A 19,258-nucleotide genomic window follows, 5' to 3' on the forward strand; every position below is an offset into this window, starting at 1 on the left:
CGTCCACGTGCATCTGAATAGTGTCGACAGCGAGTTCTCCTTTCGTATGGAACGTTATGGCTTCTACAACAGGTAGACGGCTGATAGTCCACTTATGTTCTACCCCAGTTGAGCTTGACCGAACTGTTGAGTGAGAATGCAGGATGACTCTGTACGATCCCATTGCGTCAGTCGGTACAGATCCCATCAAAGTCATGTTTGAAGTGATACGAGGGGCAGGTCACTCCAATTGACTGGTAAGGATTGGTCTGTCGGTGACTTCTTCACGAACAGTCCGGCTTCCGGAATAATAGCGGTGTTGGTGTTCTGCCGGTGCGTTGATCGGATTGCGATTGACGACAAGGTCAGAGAAGCGTGAGTTTCCGACCTGCGTCTGTCGCCGCCGGCGTTGTGGATTGGGGCTCACTTTGACCTGATAGCTGGTGCCTCACTCTTGCAAACCGTAGACATTGTACACAATGCCAGGCCAGAGTAAACTTCTGTTCAGCCAGCCTCGAGCATGTCGGCATAAATGTTCAGACTTGTCCCAATAACGTCGACGATTGCCCAAGTCTGAGCACCGCGGAACACTTGTGCCCATACTCTTAGGACACCTGCACTCAGATATTTCATGGCAGCAGGTGAGTCCATTGCAACGTCCACTGGCATCGCAAATTCAGTCTCGTCAAGCATGGTCTTGACCAGTGTGGCAATCTTGCGCTCGTCGTTGGTAATCGCTGGGCCAGAACCTGGCAGGCTCAGGGCTTCAAGCCATTTGCTCAGCAAGAACGCACATTCCAGAGTGCAGAGGGAGTGTTGGATTGACCACATGAATGTCTGCGTTTGGGCAACAAGGTGAATACCAATCTTGACAGGAATGCTGAGGGCGTGAGCAGAGTGTAGGACTGCTCGAACGAGCTTCGGCGTTCGCTTTACTGACGGGCTGTCTCGAAACGCATTGGCAATCTGGACTGGGTCGCGCGTATCAAGGGCTCGGCCAGGTCCTAAGTCGACATTGAGGCGGATGTAGGCAAGCCGCAGAAGAGCCGTCGAGTTGAAGGTGACTGGACCGTTCGGATTCATCGGGTCAAGTGACGATTCTGGGTTGCGTTTCCATGCAAGCTGCCAGTTCCTGAGCGCCTGCTCAATTGCAGCCACGTCGTCAGATCGTAAATCGCCATTGTGATCAAGCCGGTATCGAGATATCTGTCGGACAAAGAAAATGTGCTGCAGTAGTGCATGGACAAGGACGTAGTTTCCCAGGGAAGAGTTGTACGTGCTGGCATCGTTTGAAGTGCGAGAGAACAGTCGTTGCAGGGCAGTCTGAAACCCAACTTCAGCGCCAGAGCGAGCTCGCACCTCCTTCCACTTGCTGGCTGTTGGGGCTTTGAACTCGAAGGCATTGCAAGGCAATGTCAGGTCGACTTCCGAGGCAAGAATCAGTGACGGAACGTTGTACACGATCGTATGCAAGTTAAAGAAGCAGAAGACAATAAACTTGGTGCGTTTCGTGGTTTCACGTCGGATCCAGTCTGCCCAGCTTATGTCCTCAGGCAACGGTTGGCTCTTGAAACCATCATCTCGGACAAGTGTTGCGAGAACGCTCTGAATCGCGAGAGCCTCGCGAAGAATCTCCCTGTGTTTGGCCCAAGTTGCCATCGCCATCAGCAAGAGCAATGCTTGGGCTGTTTGCATCAGATCTTCTTTTTGCATGCCCGAATCCGAATCAGGTTGAGAGGGTAGCCCTAAGCATCCGGACATAGAACCGCTGCGTGGCGTTTCTTCTGTCGTCATTTCACTCCCTTTGCCGTGGCCGGAATACTGCGGCGACAGCTCAGTCGAACGGTGGGACGCGGCTAACCTGGCATCTCTTTGGCGGATGCGTTGCATGGCTATACACTGGCTGACATGAAACAGTTCGACGCCCTTTTGTCCCTCGAAGCAGTATTGTGCGCCGACTGCTGCCATAGCTATGATGAGCTCAACGCAACTGTTGTTTACTGATATTGTCGGAATGTGTAGGAAAGGAAGATGCTCATGGAAGCCGTTGACGTAGCCCGCCAAATACCTTGATAAGGCCAGCCGTGACGGTAGCTGGAAAGTGCTCGGCACCACATGAGCGAATTCAGCCAATTTAAGCGACACGTTCTGTCGATCCTCGATGGTGATGTCTGACAGTAGACGACTGCTGCTGTATTGTTCATTTTGTGTTGCGGACGGACTCTCCTCTGGCTGTAAGGAGGGCAGGCGCGAGCCGAAGCGTGAGAACGAGCCCGCATCTTCGGGATGATCTGGATTGGGCTGGGCACGGGAGGCGGGACGAGGCTCGGTGGTCGGAAGCACATCAGCTGTGTGAGTGAGAGATTCGGGAGAGAAGAATGGTATCGGTTGCTCGGCGCTAATCATGGATGAGAAGTGATAAGAGGACAGCGCGCCGTTGTCCATGAAGTTGGCGAGGTCCTGCAGGGAGTCCTCAAAGTCGAATCCAACAATGCCATTGAGCTGATCCACCGGTGCTTGCATTGACGTCTGAGGAGTGGCATTGGATAGAAATTGGTCCTGGACGGGGAACATCGGTGTCGCGAGATGGGCTGGTTGTTGGAGCGTGACATGAGACTGTGGTTCTTGAGGCCGAGCATGCTCAGCGGCCATGAGCAAGGTCGCGAAAGATAGATCGTGACCGTTGGGCGTACTGCCCGTGGCCTGATTCGTGTTTGCAGGCATATAGCCGGGCACAAGGTTCTGAGCATTGCTGAACTCGGTCGTACTCAGGTCAGGTGCGTCAGGAAGATCTAGCCCCATGCTGCCGTTGCTGTCCTGACGCACCCGAGCCGTCGATGAGATGGCGCCGCCGGTGCCATTTACTTGGCCATTCCGTCCATTCCTCGACCATCGCTCAGTGTCGTGACTGAGTCTCTCGTGTCGGACTAGAAGGTCGCTTGGGGTTGGTTAGTATGAGGAGTCACCGAGCTCACATCGTCACCGTACCTTCGAGTGAACTTGCTATCACATTGGTTACAGGCGAAGGGCTTCTCTCGGGTATCTAAGGATCAGTCAGAACAGTGTAGACGAGGACACAGCCTGTGCACGATCATACGAGTCCGTTCATGCCGTTGAAGATGCTCTAGACGCGCGAAGAGTCTCTGGCAATGCTTGCACTGGAATCTCTTCGGCTTCTTTGGAGGCGGCTCCAGGCTGCGGTCGTCCTCCTCCAGCTCATGGCCATTGATGTCCACATGAAAGCTGTCCTGTGTCATTGGAGGCATGGGAGCTCAATGCTCTGGCATTGTGTCACAGAAAATCAACGGATTCTAGACTCGACAGCAATCTGGGGAAGCCTAATGCGGTAGCTGGACAGAAATCTGATTGTATCTCGTGGGATTCTCTGGGGATTCTGCGGAGGCGTAAGGGCGCATGTGCAGGGTTCAAAGCGCACCTGACAGTGTTGAGACTGGGAATTCATGGGGCTGAGCGGCCAAGCGAAGACTCTGTGCGGGGCTCATTAGGCTCTTCTGGGGACTCCGGGCACCTCTAAGCAAAGAGAACGTGATTTGCCGAAGCGATTGGGCGAACTCTCTGGGTGGCATGCACAACTTCCAAGCGGCCTTTCCAGACGGCTGGCTTTATGGGATATCTCTGCCAGGAACGGGCAGCCAAAGATGAATTCCAAACGTGGCTCGAGGCACTGATGGTCACTGGGACTTCTCCCACACAGGTCCTGAGTATCCCTACCGACTGCCCAAATGGCATGTACATCGTCTTGAAACATCTACACACCTAGTACGCGTACGAGTACTTCCAAGGGACGCCGCAGACGCAGGGTCAGTCACCGACTCGACCTGGTCGACTTTTAGTCCCTTACCCTAGATCTGGCCATGTGGAACGTGGGAGCCATCCTTTGACCTTCGCCCACGATTTGATTATCTTATTGGAGAAGGGCGAGAAGGAACTCGTACTCGAAGCTGCTTTCGGTCATATTTCTTACCCCAACGGCAACCCTCCATGAAGTGGGACCGGCTTGGAATCCGGTTCTGATCAATATCGACCTTTCTAAAGCCTCAGACTGTCCTCAATATGCCCACGACGACTGGTGTGCACATACCGTAACCTCGTCTCACCTGGAGCGGCGGTATGTCTTCAGTCTATCCCCAGCAAACGCCTCCGTCACCACCAGAAAGCCCATCCGAAGCCACCGTTGAAGTCTACGCGCTTTCAGGGGGACACTTCTCACTCCCCGAACGGTTCTTCGTCAATCCGGCGTCTGACACGGCCCGGAGGACGGTCCCTTCTTTGTCGTTTCTAGTGGTACACCGAGACGAAGAGACCGATCGAACGACAAGGATAGTATTTGATCTGGGTCTTCGCCGTGATATCAAAAGATATTCGCCGCCCATCCAGAAACATGTAGAGACCAGACAGCCCATGGTAACCCTTCCGGATGTGACGGCGAGTCTGGCTTCGGGCGGGTTGACACCGGACGATATTGACTACGTCATCTATTCCCACGTAAGTAGACGGCGTGATCTACGCGGGCGTCGCTGACAAGCAGCTCAAGGTACACTGGGATCACGTCGGCGAGCCTCGGGACTTCTCCAGGAGCACATTTGTGATCGGTAGCGGGGCGAAGGCTCTTTTGCAGGGGCAAGGGTCGCTGCGAGGAAGCCATTCATTTTTCGAGTCTGATCTGTTGCCGACTGACAGAACCATCGAGCTTTCGAACCCTTACGAAGACATAGATGAAGAAACCAAGCACCAGATCCTCGATCCCAAGGGTCCAGATTTCATCCAAGAATGGAAGCCTTCAAGGAACCTGCCGCGAGTTCTCGACATTTTCCATGACGGCAGTCTCCTGATTGTCGACTCGCCAGGTCATCTGCCTGGACACATCAATCTGCTTGCAAGGACCAGTCCGACGACTAGTGTCTATCTGGCGGGAGATGCCTGCCATGACAGGAGAATCATGCGGAATGAGAGACAAATTGGCGAATGGATGGACGAGCACGGACACGTTTGTTGCATCCATGCCGACAAGAAACTGGCAGAGCAGACAATCGAAAGAATTCAAGCATTGGAGAAGAGCGGCGTTGAGGTCATCTTTGCACACGATTTCGAATGGGAAGAGGACCCGAAGAATCGGTCGAGGTTCTTTGGAAGCTCTTGAGTCTTTTATGAAATGTGTTCCGCAGCATGATTATACCCAGGACAGAACGCCCGTGAACTGCGTTGGAGCATACAGTATTGCGAGTCTGGCAAGTCCTCGAAGTAGCTTGGTATGGAAGACAGCGTTGACGATGTAAATCAGGCATCAACACTGGTGCTGCCCGGCGTCGTGATTCTCAAGTTATTCGACGGAGAAGGTTTCTTCCCTAGCCCAACTAATGCATACTGATCGCAACGAGTGGAGTTGGGATCTTGAAATGCTTGAAATGGAAACAATTTCCTTCCCCACACTTCATTTCCTGGTAATGAAGCCCGCGGCGATACTCCAATTCCATCCCGGTGCGCGTTGAAGGACACAACAACGCCTTCATATAGCACGATGTCTTTACCTTCGGGAAGTCCTCGCTTGCACAGCATCAGTACGAAAACCTGAGCACGAAAATGGCGCATTCCAATGATCCCGCTGCATTGAAGGCGCAGTTTGTCTCTAAATTGGGGGAAGAGCAGTGGGATGACTCTTGGGAAAGCATCGCACAGCTCAGCCCAGAGCTCTTTGCGGCGAGCGTAGATCTCATCGCCGTACCGAAAAAGAAGCGCCGCTTATCCCCCAAGATCCAGCAGCTCATGTCCATCGCTGTCGACGCCGCCTCGACCCATCTTTACGCACCGGGAGTCCGAAAACACATTGATGCTGCCTTGAAAGAAGGAGCAACACCTTCAGAGATAATAGAGGTTATTGAACTGACGGGAACACTGGGGATACATGCGTGTAACATCGGGGTGCCACTACTTGTGGAGGTGATGAAAGAGGAAGGCATCTATGAGAAACATCCTACGGCAGGCAAGCCTTTTGACGCACAACGAGAGAAGCTGAAGGCAGACTTCACCAAGAACAGAGGATACTGGCACAGCTTCTGGGAGGACTTTCTGGCACTCGACCCGGAATTTTTTGAAGCGTACCTCAACTTCTCCTCTGTTCCATGGCTGAAGGATGTGGACGGCTCAGGCAAGGGTGTGGGAATCCTCGAACCCAAAGTGTGTACCAATATATGAGTTCTTGCCATGTTCTTACCACTAACAGATCTTGTAGGTAAAAGAGTTGGTATATTGTGCATTCGACGCGGCCGCCACACATCTCTACGTTCCGGGCCTCAAGCTACACATGAAGAACGTCCTGAAATACGGAGGCACGCCGGAAGAAATCATGGAAGTCTTAGAAATCGCTACTCAGCTCAGTTTGCACACGTCCAACGTCGCCGCGCCCATACTAGCAGAGCGACTAGCCAAGGCTTAACGAGGCTGAGCAGGTGAAGGCTGCCGCTGTTCTTGGTCACATCAACTTCTGCTGTGTTAAGCTGTCCGCACTGAGCAGCCTGTCACAATTTGCATGAGACCTGGCAGGTTGCATATGGAGTACACCACGTGTTGCGGCCAAAGAGCTCAAATGCGCGATGCATTGCAGGAAAGCCTCGCAACAGGGCCTCGGTCGCTTGCTCCAATGATATCAGGTCTTAGTTGGAGAAACCCCAATCGCTCTGCACCGTTTCCTTGGTGAGCTCCAAGCCCCGGGGCTGATCGGGGTCCGCTGCGGTTCCGTTTCGCTCTGTCGATGCTCGCCGCTCGTTAGCAAGTGCCGGCAACGCCGGTCACCAAGGTCTGCATGCTGAGCTTGTCCTCTTCAAGGTTTACTGCATCGAACTGCCGGTATCACCCACCAATGGTGCCAGAAGGGATCTGTAAGCCACTGGCAACCCCCGGCTTGGCTGGCAGATCGAACGCTATGAGGCATGATTCATAGAGTCGCTTGTCCGCCATGCTTCGAGGATCCTCCCCGGAGTTTGGCCTGGTCTCCCAATGTTCGGTACCTCCGCCCCAGTAGCAGCACCACTCTCACATCTGACCGAGCGGGAGATATCCACCTGGCGACGTTTTGTGCATGGAAGTTCCCCACGTGGTTTGATTCTACGTCTGATACCCCAATTCTGGCAGAAGAATCATAAGCAGAGCTTCGAGACCAGACTACTACTTCTACGGTGCAGACACATTGTGTTCTTCGATCTCTGAGCACAGCCAGCGTCCAACCATGGAGAAGAATCAAGAGACCGCGATGGAACAGCCTATCGATGTACTGAAGCAAAAGGCCGAACTCCAGGAATATGCTGAAAATGGCGATTCAGCGGAGGCGATCGAGTTCGCGGCAAAAGAAGCCAAGTTGCGGCGTAAGCTTGATCTTTATATTGCACCAGTGATGATGCTTCTCATGCTCATCAGCTACCTTGATCGTGGAAAGTGAGTATCCTGGAGCTCTGTTGTGGCTTAATCGAGCCCACGAATCAACAGACCTTCTTCGATCTACGGAGGCTAAAAATAAAGCAGTATCGGTTTCGCCGCGACGCAAGGTATGACTGACGATATCGGTCTGCGTGGCAACCAGCTCAACGCAAGTTCACCCCGCTCTTTGCAGTTAATAGCAGATAACTGACTTCTGGGGGTACAGACCGCTGTCTCGATCTTTTACTGTACATACGTGGTGGCCGAATTGCCAACATCACTATACGTCAAGCGGTTGCAGTTCCACCGAGTCATCCCTATCATCACTTTCTGCTGGGGACTTGTTTGCATGTGCATGGGATTTATCCAGAACTTCGCCGGCCTTTGCGTCTGCAGAATCCTGCTAGGCTGGTTTGAAGGGTAAGTTATCACCGTGCAGACCGGAAACAGGAATTGACTCGGTTCCACATTAGGTGTCTCTTCCCATCTATGACTTTGTTCTTGGCAAACTGGTATAGGAGAGAAGAATTGGCTCAGAGAATATCTTATCTCTTCAGTACGTGCTGTGATGCTTCCGAGGTGCTCACAAGTTGACATATTGTAGTTGCATCTGCTCTATCCGGCGCTTTCGGTGGGCTAATCGCCTTTGGAATCCTCTACATGGATGGAGTCGCCGGTTATCCAGGCTGGCGATGGCTGTACATCCTGGAAGGTCTCATTACCCTTGTGTGGGCCGCGATGTGCGTTTACCTTGTTCCCAAAAACTATCAGACGGCATACTTCCTCAACGCCGAGGACAAAAAGATCATGGCTGTCCGAGCTGAGATGTCCGAGTCCTACTCCGGAGGTGACGGCCACTATAAGATGAGTGACCTCAAACTTGCTTGGAAGGACACCAAGACATGGTTACACGGCATCAGCCAGATCGCCGTGGTGACTATCCTCTATGGTTTCGGAACCTTCCTGCCCATCATCATCAAAAACGGGCTACACTATTCGACCAAGCAAGCGCAATATCTTGTGATCCCCGTCAACGTCTGGGGCGCGATTGTTTACGCTGTTGGAGCTGTGATCTCGGACAAATACAACAAACGATTCATGATCATGGTCGTCTGTGCCCCCATTGGGATTGCAGGATATGCCATCCTTTTGAGGATGGATGATGTGTCGGTTGGCGTGCAATACTTTGCCACTTATCTGATTGCCACGGCCTGCTTCCTTTGCACCGGCGGCAATATCGCGTGGCTCTCGGGGAACGTCGCACCCGATGGCAAAAGAGCTGCCAGCTTAGGTAAGTGAACCCCTTCTGCGTTTCCGCATGTGAGCTGACAAACACCCAGGGACACAACTCACACTCACCAATCTCGGTGGTATCATTTCTGGCCAAATCTATGCCTCCACCGATGCGCCGCATTTTGTGCTGGGTCACTCCTGGTCGCTGGGGAGCTTGGCTTTTGCGTTCATTATCTTCAACATTCTCCGAGTCCTCTACAAGAGGCGAGAGACGAAGAAAGCAGAGCTTCGTGCTCAAGGCGTGGTTACTCCGCCTGGAGAGTTCACGGACCGGTCGCCAGAGTTCAAATATCAATTCTAGTTTTGGCAACAATGGTGGCTTCCGTGAGATGTGCTGGCCGCGGGCAAAGGGACCGCTGAGCTTGTCAAGTAGGTTCCGCTAGCAAGCCTGTGAGACGTAGCTTGGAGTGGGCGGATCTTGCAGAGCTGAGGCTTCTGTAACAAGATTCAATAGCGATCAATCTCAGCTTTCGTCTTTCCGCATTCGTGTCTGATCAGAGATGGGAGGTCCTTAACAGGATATTTTAGCACAGTGCGTATGAGGTCGGTCAAGGATTCGCCTGCACTCCCTCAGTCGTGTGCAAGCTTTCTCGGCTGAAGTGAATCCGCGTTCAATGCTTGTCAGGCTCCACCAGAGCCAATCCAAGTGCAGTTTCATCTCACAACATGACATGAGGTTCAACATTTTATGCTCACGCTTGATTAATTACTACTGCTAGAACTCCCTTTGTCTTCTTCCTTCCTCTCTTTTTTCCAGACTGTGGAATCATCCTCTTGCGTTCAGGTTAGCCCACTTACTTCTGGTCCGAATCAGTGACATTATTGCCTTGGGTACAGGCATCCACGCTCCTCGCCGGGAAATTTTACCGGGCCTCTTCTCTGAAACGACTGTCGCTATGCAGCGTCTCTCATCTTTGGTGAGGTCATTAAGTGGTGGTGAAAAGCCTCCTGAGTTAGCAGGTAGGAAGACGAGGCTAGCTGGATCCTCTAACATTCTTTCCTGATTGCTCTTCTCGCCATGGCGAGTGAGCCTCTTAGGTGAGGTGGATCCGAGGATGTAGAAGCGGGCTGACCTCCCAAGCGCCGCGAGACCTGAGCGAAAACGGAACGCTATTTCAGGCTTTCGAGTGGTACCTGCCCAGTCCAGCGAGTGAGGACAACATCCCCGGAACAAGCTACTACGCTGTTCTCGAGTCCATATTACCACATCTCTCTGCCATGGGAGTTTCACATATCTGGATCCCGCCAGGCTGTAAAGCCACCTCTGTTCAGGACGCTGGCTATGGCGTCTATGATCTTTGGGACCTTGGTGAATTCGACGCAAAGAACGATGGTAATCCTAAGAGGACCCGATGGGGGAGTCGAGCGGAGCTGGAGAGGCTCTGTGCCAAAGCAAACGAACTCGGCATAGGCATTTTGTGGGATGCTGTGCTTAACCACAAAGCTGCCGCCGATGTAAAGGAGACAAGCTGGGGTGTTAAAGTAGACCCTAAAGGTGCGTGGTGACCAAAGGCTGGTGGAGAAGGCCAATGCTGATCTTGTGCACTCTACTTCAGACCGGACGAAGGTTCTTTCCAAAGTGCACGAGCTCGAGACGTGGACGAAATTCACCTTTCCTGGCCGCGGCACGAAGTACTCGGACATGAAGTACAATTGGACACACTTCTCCGGAGTCGACTATGACTCTCGCAACAAGGAACATGGTATCTTCAAATTCGTTGGAGAAGGCAAACGGAGCGACTGGGCCCACGATGTGAGCAAAGAGCTTGGGAATTATGACTACCTGTAAGAGGATTGATCTAGCCACTTTCGTGTTGCAGAAAGCTGTCCTGACATGGTTACTCACGACCCTTTGACTTCGGACAGGATGTTCGCTGATATCGATCACTCGCACCCTGCTGTGCGTACTGACATTCTCAACTGGGGAGCTTGGATCACGTCCAGGCTGAATCTCGGCGGCATGCGCTTGGATGCGATCAAGCATTACTCGCTGTCATTTATTGCCGACTTCATCGCTCATCTCGATTCAGCGACACCTCACGGCAGCAAGCTATTCTATGTTGGGGAATACTGGGATGCTGACACCGACGTTCTGGAGAAGGTAATAAAAAGATTTCACGGAAGACTTCACCTTTTCGACGTCCAATTGGTGTACACCTTCAGCGATTTTTCAAAAGGCCGAAAACATGATCTGAGGACCATATTTGACGGGACTTTGGTCTCAAGGGATCATGCCCATGCGGTGGTAAGTACTCATTGATGGTCAGGAGTTCCTTGAATACCGCCGACTGATACGCGCGCACTTGACAGACCTTCGTCGCGAACCACGACACGCAAGAAACACAGTCTCTTGCAGCGCCTGTGGAGGAATGGTTCACTCCATTGGCCTACGCGCTTATCTTGCTTCGGGAGCAAGGCGGAAGTCCCTGCGTCTTCTGGGGAGATGTGTTTGGAAACCATGGGCCTCGCCCTCGTCTTCCAGCCTGCGGAGGAAAACTCGCACGCATAATTGTCGCGCGCAAGCTCTATGCATATGGTCCGCAAAGGGAGTACTTTGACAGCAGCGATTGTATTGGCTGGACAAGGCTCGGCCACAAGTCGAGGTCAAATGGGGCCGGACTTGCGGTTATCATGACGAACAGCTGGGACAGACGATTCAAGAGGATGTTTGTCGGTCACAGACACATCGGTGAGAAGTGGAGGGATGTCCTCGGTTGGGACGACAGGGAAGTTGCGATTGACTCCCGAGGATTCGGAACGTTCCCAGTTGGCCACAGATCCGTTGGTGTCTGGACTCATGACAAAGCTCCTGAATTCGACAAGATAAGCCATTTCACCTTTCCCCGACTTGGAAATACCGCTGCTGCACCGGATCCAAGACTTCTGCCTGTTTAGGCTCATCACCAGAATACACCCATCATCCCATGTCAACGCCTTTCGAGGCGCTGGATGAGGCAGCCCTATTTTCCTCGTGGGTTCAGCGATGGGCTCCGCCGCCAGCTGGAAATTCTCTTGCAGCGCCGACCTGGCATTTGCTGCACTGATACCGCAGGCGTCCTGCAGCTACCGTTCGAGCTGCCCCAAGTTCACTTGAATGCTACATTTATATTAGCATCAGAACAAATCACCGTTCGAACAGAAACAGTTTCTGGACTGGCTGGGACCTACCATATCCAAAGCTGGCATTGTCGCGGCAAACGCGCGCGATATTCGTCAACCGGAAGGAGTCCAATCTCAGCGCCGAGGAATTCGTGCAGATTTTGACGAATCTGTCTTCTGTTGCACACCATACTGTCCTGCTACAACTCCATGTATAGGACATACCTGTCTCAGGTTGCAGTAGCACTGCTTGAGCGCTGAGTCGTGCCCACAGCGCTGCAGACATGGTCTGTTCCGGTCCTACATTTGGTGACTGGCCACAGAGAAGGGTTGTCTACGGCATACGTCGCCTTCGGAGTGGTGTGGTTGGCATGTCTTACCTAAAGCCAAGGCTCGAAGAATAAGCGATAGAAGTCTGCTACATTGGATTCCAGGTCTGATCAGGTCAGCCGCGAGTGCTTGCCAGCTGTTGCCACATTCATGTTGCCCAGGGGATCGTTGCTTGGTTTAGGAGACCCGGCGATGACGATGACCAAGGCTCATGCCTTAGACGATCACTCATGCCTCGTGCAAATGATTCCCGACTGAGATCCCCTGGCTGGTCGAGGGTAAATAGACTCTTCTGTTCTGAATTGGCATGCCGGATTCCCCAGGTTCAGACACAAGCCTCGGCCTTCGTGAGAGTCCTCCTGAATTCGTGCTAAAGCTCTGGTACGTGCATCTACCTAGATAGCCAACACTGTGCTTTAGATAATGATAGCCGCATTGAAATATCCCTAGGACCGATGCTCGTCTTCGTCTGGAGAGAGCAATGGCTCTAGGGTCGGGTGGCTCACTCGCGTGATGATCCTCGACATACGGTGTAGAAAATGAACTCGGGCGAGAAGCAGAGAACCGGAAGAGGCCGGGCGGAGGAGCAAACCTACGACAGCTTGGTTCATGGGTGACGTGCGCCTAGGTCAGACAGCGCCCGCGGGCCCAAATTACCGCGGCTGGGCTCTGCTACTCGTCCTTGTCGTGTTGTCGGGGCTGGTGTGTTGAGCAGAAACGTGACCTCTTGGCAGGCGTCGAGCGCGCTGAAGCTCGGGCCAGCCGCAGCTTCGGGGAAGCGGAGCATTCGCTCACTCTCTGTCCTGAAGCTCGCTGTAGCACCAAGTTTCTGCCGCAGTTTTCTCGGTGTCGTGAGCTCGTCCCTTCCCTCCTGATTCCTCACATACATCGAACAGGCACCAGACCGACTCCCTAGCTCTACATTGCCCCCTCGACCTTGGTCAGGTCCCCGTTCCCCTGCCCAACCGGAACCATGGCCCCCATCACAGATCAACATGTCGACGACTTGAAGGACCTGGTCCACAAGCTCGAAGCTCGAGTGAGGTCGCTGGAAAGACGATTAGAAGGGGAGAAGAAACCCTCGATCACAGAGTCAATGCGCATGATCCTCATCGGTCCGCCTGGCGCCGGTACGTTTCCGTCGTGCTCACACTGCACGCGTTTACTAAGCTGATTTTCACAGGCAAGGGAACGCAAGCTCCCCGAATTAAGGAGAAGTACTGCGTCTGTCATTTGGTACGCCCCATCACGTACTCGCCAGCCTCGAATACCTATTTACGCTGATTTCAGGCCACCGGGGACATGCTCCGGGCACAAGTCGCCAAAAAGACGCCTCTGGGGAAGGAAGCTAAGAAGATCATGGATCAAGGCGGCCTCGTCAGCGACGACATCATGATCAACATGATCAAGAACGAGCTGGACACCAACAGGGAATGCGCGAATGGGTAGGATGCAGCATGGCACGTGTCTGGTCATGGCTAACAGCGCCAGCTTCATTCTCGACGGGTTCCCTCGCACAGTCGCTCAAGCCGAAGGCCTCGACTCGATGCTCGAAGCGGAGAGCAAGCCCCTCAAACATGCGGTCGAACTGCAAATTGACGATGGTCTGCTCGTTTCCCGTATCACTGGCCGACTTATCCACCCTGCCTCGGGCCGAACGTACCACAAGGTCTTCAACCCACCCAAAGAGACCATGAAGGACGATGTCACTGGGGAACCTCTGATCCAACGGACCGACGACAATGCCGACACTCTTAAGAAGAGACTGGGCACGTATCACGCACAGACGGCTCCCGTCGTGGCATATTACAAGAACAAGGGGATCTGGTCCGGCGTCGATGCCAGTCAAGACCCGGAGCATGTTTGGAAGAGCATCCTTGGCATTTTCGGTGATTCCAAGGCCACTTCATCCGGTGGCAGCATCTTGGGAAAGCTCGGCTTGCGGTAGACGACCAAAACATCAGGAGGTGTTGATGTTGGATGATTGCATCGGGCTTCTACGACATTTGATCGGGATGGGATATCATTCACAAGAAGCTCCTCAAAAGACCCATGCCATTTTGCAAACGTGTACGATCTGTGGAATTGCTACTCGCAGCCCGGGACTGGTGAGTGGCATGCGTGCGAAAAGCTTCTGACGTTGAGTACATAGCCGGCGTCCGCGGCAAGACGAATACCAAATCTAATTGACACAATGCGAGCTCGCGACCGCAGCAAGTCGTTCGCGCAAGATCTCTATGACAGCAAGCTTACCGAGAGTAGCAGGGTGAAGTTAACTGATCTAGCACCAATGTCACCCAGCCAAACCCCGTGACGAACAATTGCTCGACCGGGCTGGATCCCGACCTGACCGACAATGCAGGAACTGCGACGGCTCGCAATCCTTGTATAGGTTGAGTGGCACCCTCGAGGCGTGCGGCACAACGTCGGCTATGAAGGTAGGTTGACGCTCTCACAAGTCTTATTCAGGCTGATTCGATCGCGTATCTCACAGCGGGTTGGCTGCCGACTTGGGCGGGTCGCGTGCATGACGTTGCCCCGCATCTCCAGGTACAAAAGTCGTTCTCCGCGATACTTTTTCTCAATGCCGCCAGCATTCGTTGGTTTGGCTCTCTCCTTGTGTCTTGACCTTGCCCTGCTTCTACGTTTCTCCTAACCTCTTGAGAAACACGTTCCACCGCTTTAGCTTACAATGTCGTCTCCCAGAGACATCCGCTGGGGCATCATGGGTACGTGAGTTGCGAGGGCCATCTTGATCGCACACTAATGAGGAGCTCTTTAGCCACGGGTTGGATAGCCCAGACATTTGTGAAAGATATCCTCATTGACCCCGCTACGCGAGGAGTCACCGACATTCGCCATGTTGTGACGGCGGTAGCTTCATCTTCTTCCGTCTCGTCGGCAGAAAAGTTCGTTGCCAACTTCGTCTCCCCTTCTCAATCCACCAAATCTGCCGCCTACGGCTCCTACGAAGAGCTGGTGAAAGACTCCAGCGTCGACATCATCTATATCGGGTCTCCACACTCTCATCACTACCAAAATGCTATGCTGTGCCTCAGCCACAATAAGCCTGTGCTTTGCGAAAAGGCTCTCACAGTCAATGCCGCACAGGCAAAGAACCTGTACAAGACTGCGAAGGAGAAGAATCTGTTCTTCATGGAGGCCGTATGGACGAGATACTTCCCTCTCAGCAAAGCGATCAGGAAACATATATCAGACAATGACCTCGGTGAAGTGATTCGCGTCACCTCCGACTTGAGCATCGGCGCCATACCCGAGAACGATTTTGATCTCGGCCATCGCATGGTAAACCTCGATCTGGCCGGCGGCGCACTCCTAGACCTGGGGATCTACAGCTTGACCTGGGTGTTTCAGACGATATACCATACACTATCGGCAGAGCTGCAACAGCAATCACGTCCAAGGGTGGTTGGTGCAACAATGACACCCGAACCACGGACCGGTGCTGATGAGTCAACACTAATGCTCCTCGAATTCCCCAAGTCCACTCCCACGGGCAAAACGAAAACACACGCTGTCGCCACCACCGCCTTTCGCGTCAGCGATGACCCTGCGCGCAATCACGAGGGAAAAGGAGATATAGAGACACCTGCTGTACGCATCCAGGGCGAGAAGGGGGAAATACAAGTATATGGCCCCATCTACCGGCCGACGAGATATAGATTGGTGCCCAAGGATAAAGGATCGGATATTCTGGATAAGCGTTTTGAGTTTGAAGGTGGTGCACATGGCATGATGGTGCGTACCACAGCCCCATTCCTCATTCGAATCCTGTCGCCGAGTCAGCCACTGATGTTTATGCAGTACGAAGCCGACGAAGCCGCTCACTGCCTGGTCGCAGGCAAGCTGGAGTCCGAGGGCCTACCATGGGCAGAGTCGACACTGATCATGGAAATTATGGACGAAGTCAGAAAGCAAGGCGGGCTCGTCTACCCAGACGCGATTGAGAGCACGGACTACCCCGTCAAGCTAACTGCGAAAGCGTCGTAGAAGTTCAGCTAACGAGAGATGGGCCATTTAGAGCAAGGGAGTAGCAAAGCACTCCCGGCGCGTGGCCACTTCTGGCATTTTGCATATAGCTCTTTATCGGCTGATATCCAGCTGAAAAGGATCTGTTCCGAGCAGTTTCGTCGTCATCCTTAACGCGGGAGCGCTACATTCGTCGTACTCATCTCCAGCTGCAAATACGGTCCTGGAATCCGCCGCTCGTAACCCGCCATTTCATACTTTCATGAGTCCCATGGTGTCTGTGTACTCTGTCTGCCTTTTGCTGTCTCTCTCCCCAACAATCCTCTGGCGTCTGCGGCCCAGCGGTAATTTAATTGAAATGGGACGCAGGCGCTTATTCCCCGGTGGGTGCGCTCGCCCTCCTCCAGCTTCCTTCGCCCAAACTCCTTCTTTCCTGGTTGAGCATTCCTTGCTCCTTGACGACTTTCCTGTCGGAAGTCCTCGCACGGTTGACCCTGACGTTGCCGCCCCAACTGCCTTGCTTTCCGTCCAACGCCTCAATCGCGGCGTCGACATCTTCACCCTTCTCCAAGTCGACAAAGCAATAGTATTGGTTGTTGCCGTGCTCTGGCTTGGGTGCCGGCCGCGGCGAGACCTGCTTGGAGACGGCGCTGAGAGCGATGCCGGGCGCATACTGGGCGAAGAGCTCCTGGATCTCTTGATCGTGCGCGGACTGCGGTTCGATACGAGGCATGTTGCCAAAGTACAGTCGGCGACCCTCGGCTTGGGGCGCGGTCCAGTGCGTTTGCGCGTCGCCACGGTTCCCACGGTCGAAGGTCGGGTTGTATTCTCCGTCTGAGGCAAAGGGGGTTATGATCAGTACGGACAGAAATCAGAGCTGTCCCCCTAAGGCCTTAAGGGGACCGTCTATGAAAACAGCCGTGCGCAAGCAAACTCACCCTTCTGTTCCCTCGTCTCGCGGACACCTCTCGCCCGTCCTTGCCCTCTCTCATAGTCCTTCGTTCGCATTTCATTTCCGCCTCCGGGGCCGCCCCCTTGACCGTGACGCTTCGCGACACCGGGGCTGACTCGAAGGGCTCGGCCAAGCACATCCACGCCGTTCAGCTCGCTCATCGCGCGCTGCGCCTCGTCCGCGCTGTCCAGATCCACAAAGCAGTAGCTCGGGTTCCGCCCCGTGAAGGGGTCAGTCGACATGCTCACGCCGACGACATTGAATCCGTAGTTCTTGAAGAGCCCCTCGATGTCGGGCCGCTGGGCGGTGTAGAGCAGATTGCCCACGTAGAGTCTGGTCCCGGGCGTGCCTTCTTCGCTGCTGCTCGCCAGGTGATGCACATCCCTGTTGCGCGAATGCGACTGAGCGTTGCCATTGTGGGCTCCACCACCACCACCACCACCACCATTCTGACCCCTGGTATACCGCGCACGCGTCTGCTGCTGCTGTTCAGGCCGGGGTGAGTCGTCCTTCATCCGCCAGTTGCTCGAGGCTGTGGAGCGGAACGTTTGAGCCTGCCGCTGCGGTGGCGGCGGCGACGAAGCCTCCTCCATGGTGGCTGACGAAGTTGAGATCCGGAGATCCCTGAAGACAGCTAAAGCGCGGAGGGATTATAAAGTCGTCCAAGCCACTTCAGTAGATGAGACTCATGGCCTCACCAAGACTTGATCGGCGGGCAGAGACAGGCCGCCCACATTCGAGATTTTGGCGTGGTTGCCAAGACTAGACGTGCATTAGTCAGGTCATCCCCGAGTCGCCCATTTGCACATTTGTGGATGGCAGGCATTTATGAGGACAGGTTCTGTATCTTTGCTTGAAGAGAACTCTTGTTCATTGACTCTACTCTGCGCCGTGTAAGTATTGTTAAAGCTCAAAGCGCTGGTTAGGAGACAGTGGTCATCCACAAGTACATGGACATGATGCGCTCTGTCACACACAGGCCCCTTTATCACTTCCGCGCTTTTGTGCTCAATGATCACGACCCAGATCAAATACGTCAACAAGCCAGGCATAGGGGCGCTAAGAAAACTTCTTGAGACGTAGCTCACCCACGCCATGACCCAAATCTCTCAACGCACGAGTATCACCGGTTTTGCAACGGCTGGTCCAAACCATCAGGCCCGATGTAACCAGGCAGCTTCGTCACTCGTTCCAGCCATGCCTTGACTGCAGGAAACGGCTCCAGCGACACGCCACCCATCGGCGCCAGGGCGACGTAGACATAGACGGCGATGTCGGCAATCGTCGATCTCCCCAACGCCAACCACTCTTCTTTGCGGAGCCTCTGATCCAGAATCTGAAGCGACGCGACGCCTTTGCGTCTGGCCTCGCTGAGAGTTTCCTCACTCGCCCCAGCAGGCCAGTTGAACGCCATGATCGCGCGTGCCTTGGCCAGGCCGACATGTATATCACTGGCGGCGAAGGCCAACCAGTCCACAATCTGCGCTTGCTCAACCACGTCGGACGACCAGTAGCTTGAAGGAAGCGTCTCTGAGCCTCGATCTCGAGACGTACCGGCCAGGTAGACCATGATGGCGCTCGAATCAGTGAAGACTTTATCGCCGTCCACGAGCGCCGGAAGTTCTCCTTTGGGGTTGATCGCGAGGAAGTCAGGCGATTTCTGTGCATTGGTGAAGAGGTCGACTTGTACCTCGTCCAGGTGGATGTCGAGGAGTGAAGCTAGTAGCCGGATTTTGTAGCAGTTGCCGGATTCCAGACAGCAGTAGAGCCTGGGTGCCATTGCTGTTGGATCGGACGTCCCTTGTTTGGCCTTAGGTCCTTTGTGCAGAGACACTCCCTTCAGACCGTCCAGCTTGTCAATATAGAGGAGTGACGAAAACACGCTGCAACGACTTCGTAACAAAGGTCTATGCCAGGGCTCTGAACGCGCAGTTTGGTTTACCTCGGAATCGGCTCGCCGTACGGAGAATGTCGGACAAAGGCATCACTCGTCACGCTACGGAGTACATAGCGTCAAGTACTGAACATGCCGCCGAAATGCCAGCCGAGTAGAGGGTATTGTTGAATCACTTCAGAACATTGTACTCAACGTTAGCGGAGAGGTTGTGCAGGAACAGATGGCGACCTTGACATGCAGGATTCACCCAGGAGTTCTGGCTGAGTTCTACTTGAGTCCTAGGTGAG

General features: G+C 53.7%; 9 protein-coding genes across 9 annotated transcripts; 6 read left to right on the top strand and 3 right to left on the bottom strand.

Moving 5' to 3' along the window:
- Positions 1-483: 483 nt before the first annotated feature.
- A1O7_05266 (uncharacterized protein) lies at positions 484-2,781 on the bottom strand (the record flags this gene model as incomplete). The annotated part of the gene is made up of 1 exon (XM_007759276.1): positions 484-2,781. One exon carries the CDS (start codon positions 2,779-2,781, stop codon positions 484-486), a length of 2,298 nt encoding a protein of 765 aa, XP_007757466.1.
- Positions 2,782-4,110: 1,329 nt separating this feature from the next.
- Positions 4,111-5,140, top strand: A1O7_05267 (uncharacterized protein; the record flags this gene model as incomplete). Its single annotated transcript, XM_007759277.1, has 2 exons — positions 4,111-4,485; positions 4,535-5,140. 2 exons carry the CDS (start codon positions 4,111-4,113, stop codon positions 5,138-5,140), a joined length of 981 nt encoding a protein of 326 aa, XP_007757467.1.
- A 440-nt stretch (positions 5,141-5,580) lies between these two features.
- On the top strand, positions 5,581-6,433 carry A1O7_05268 (uncharacterized protein; the record flags this gene model as incomplete). Its single annotated transcript, XM_007759278.1, has 2 exons — positions 5,581-6,174; positions 6,230-6,433. The coding sequence occupies 2 exons, from the start codon at positions 5,581-5,583 to the stop codon at positions 6,431-6,433; spliced, it is 798 nt and encodes a 265-aa protein (XP_007757468.1).
- Positions 6,434-7,222: 789 nt separating this feature from the next.
- Positions 7,223-9,004, top strand: A1O7_05269 (uncharacterized protein; the record flags this gene model as incomplete). Its single annotated transcript, XM_007759279.1, has 6 exons — positions 7,223-7,358; positions 7,411-7,538; positions 7,637-7,830; positions 7,884-7,966; positions 8,015-8,701; positions 8,751-9,004. The coding sequence occupies 6 exons, from the start codon at positions 7,223-7,225 to the stop codon at positions 9,002-9,004; spliced, it is 1,482 nt and encodes a 493-aa protein (XP_007757469.1).
- A 717-nt stretch (positions 9,005-9,721) lies between these two features.
- On the top strand, positions 9,722-11,598 carry A1O7_05270 (uncharacterized protein; the record flags this gene model as incomplete). The annotated part of the gene is made up of 5 exons (XM_007759280.1): positions 9,722-9,741; positions 9,765-10,198; positions 10,260-10,488; positions 10,570-10,948; positions 11,014-11,598. 5 exons carry the CDS (start codon positions 9,722-9,724, stop codon positions 11,596-11,598), a joined length of 1,647 nt encoding a protein of 548 aa, XP_007757470.1.
- Positions 11,599-13,105: 1,507 nt separating this feature from the next.
- On the top strand, positions 13,106-14,080 carry A1O7_05271 (adenylate kinase 1; the record flags this gene model as incomplete). Its single annotated transcript, XM_007759281.1, has 4 exons — positions 13,106-13,262; positions 13,316-13,368; positions 13,423-13,577; positions 13,624-14,080. 4 exons carry the CDS (start codon positions 13,106-13,108, stop codon positions 14,078-14,080), a joined length of 822 nt encoding a protein of 273 aa, XP_007757471.1.
- Positions 14,081-14,898: 818 nt separating this feature from the next.
- Positions 14,899-16,143, top strand: A1O7_05272 (uncharacterized protein; the record flags this gene model as incomplete). Its single annotated transcript, XM_007759282.1, has 1 exon — positions 14,899-16,143. The coding sequence occupies one exon, from the start codon at positions 14,899-14,901 to the stop codon at positions 16,141-16,143; it is 1,245 nt and encodes a 414-aa protein (XP_007757472.1).
- A 352-nt stretch (positions 16,144-16,495) lies between these two features.
- Positions 16,496-17,667, bottom strand: A1O7_05273 (uncharacterized protein; the record flags this gene model as incomplete). The annotated part of the gene is made up of 2 exons (XM_007759283.1): positions 16,496-16,956; positions 17,061-17,667. 2 exons carry the CDS (start codon positions 17,665-17,667, stop codon positions 16,496-16,498), a joined length of 1,068 nt encoding a protein of 355 aa, XP_007757473.1.
- Positions 17,668-18,197: 530 nt separating this feature from the next.
- A1O7_05274 (uncharacterized protein) lies at positions 18,198-18,854 on the bottom strand (the record flags this gene model as incomplete). Its single annotated transcript, XM_007759284.1, has 1 exon — positions 18,198-18,854. The coding sequence occupies one exon, from the start codon at positions 18,852-18,854 to the stop codon at positions 18,198-18,200; it is 657 nt and encodes a 218-aa protein (XP_007757474.1).
- Between the last annotated feature and the right edge of the window lie 404 nt (positions 18,855-19,258).

This window comes from Cladophialophora yegresii (genome assembly GCF_000585515.1).
Source record: "Cladophialophora yegresii CBS 114405 chromosome Unknown aczIN-supercont1.3, whole genome shotgun sequence".
Classification (NCBI taxonomy): Eukaryota; Fungi; Ascomycota; class Eurotiomycetes; order Chaetothyriales; family Herpotrichiellaceae; genus Cladophialophora; species Cladophialophora yegresii.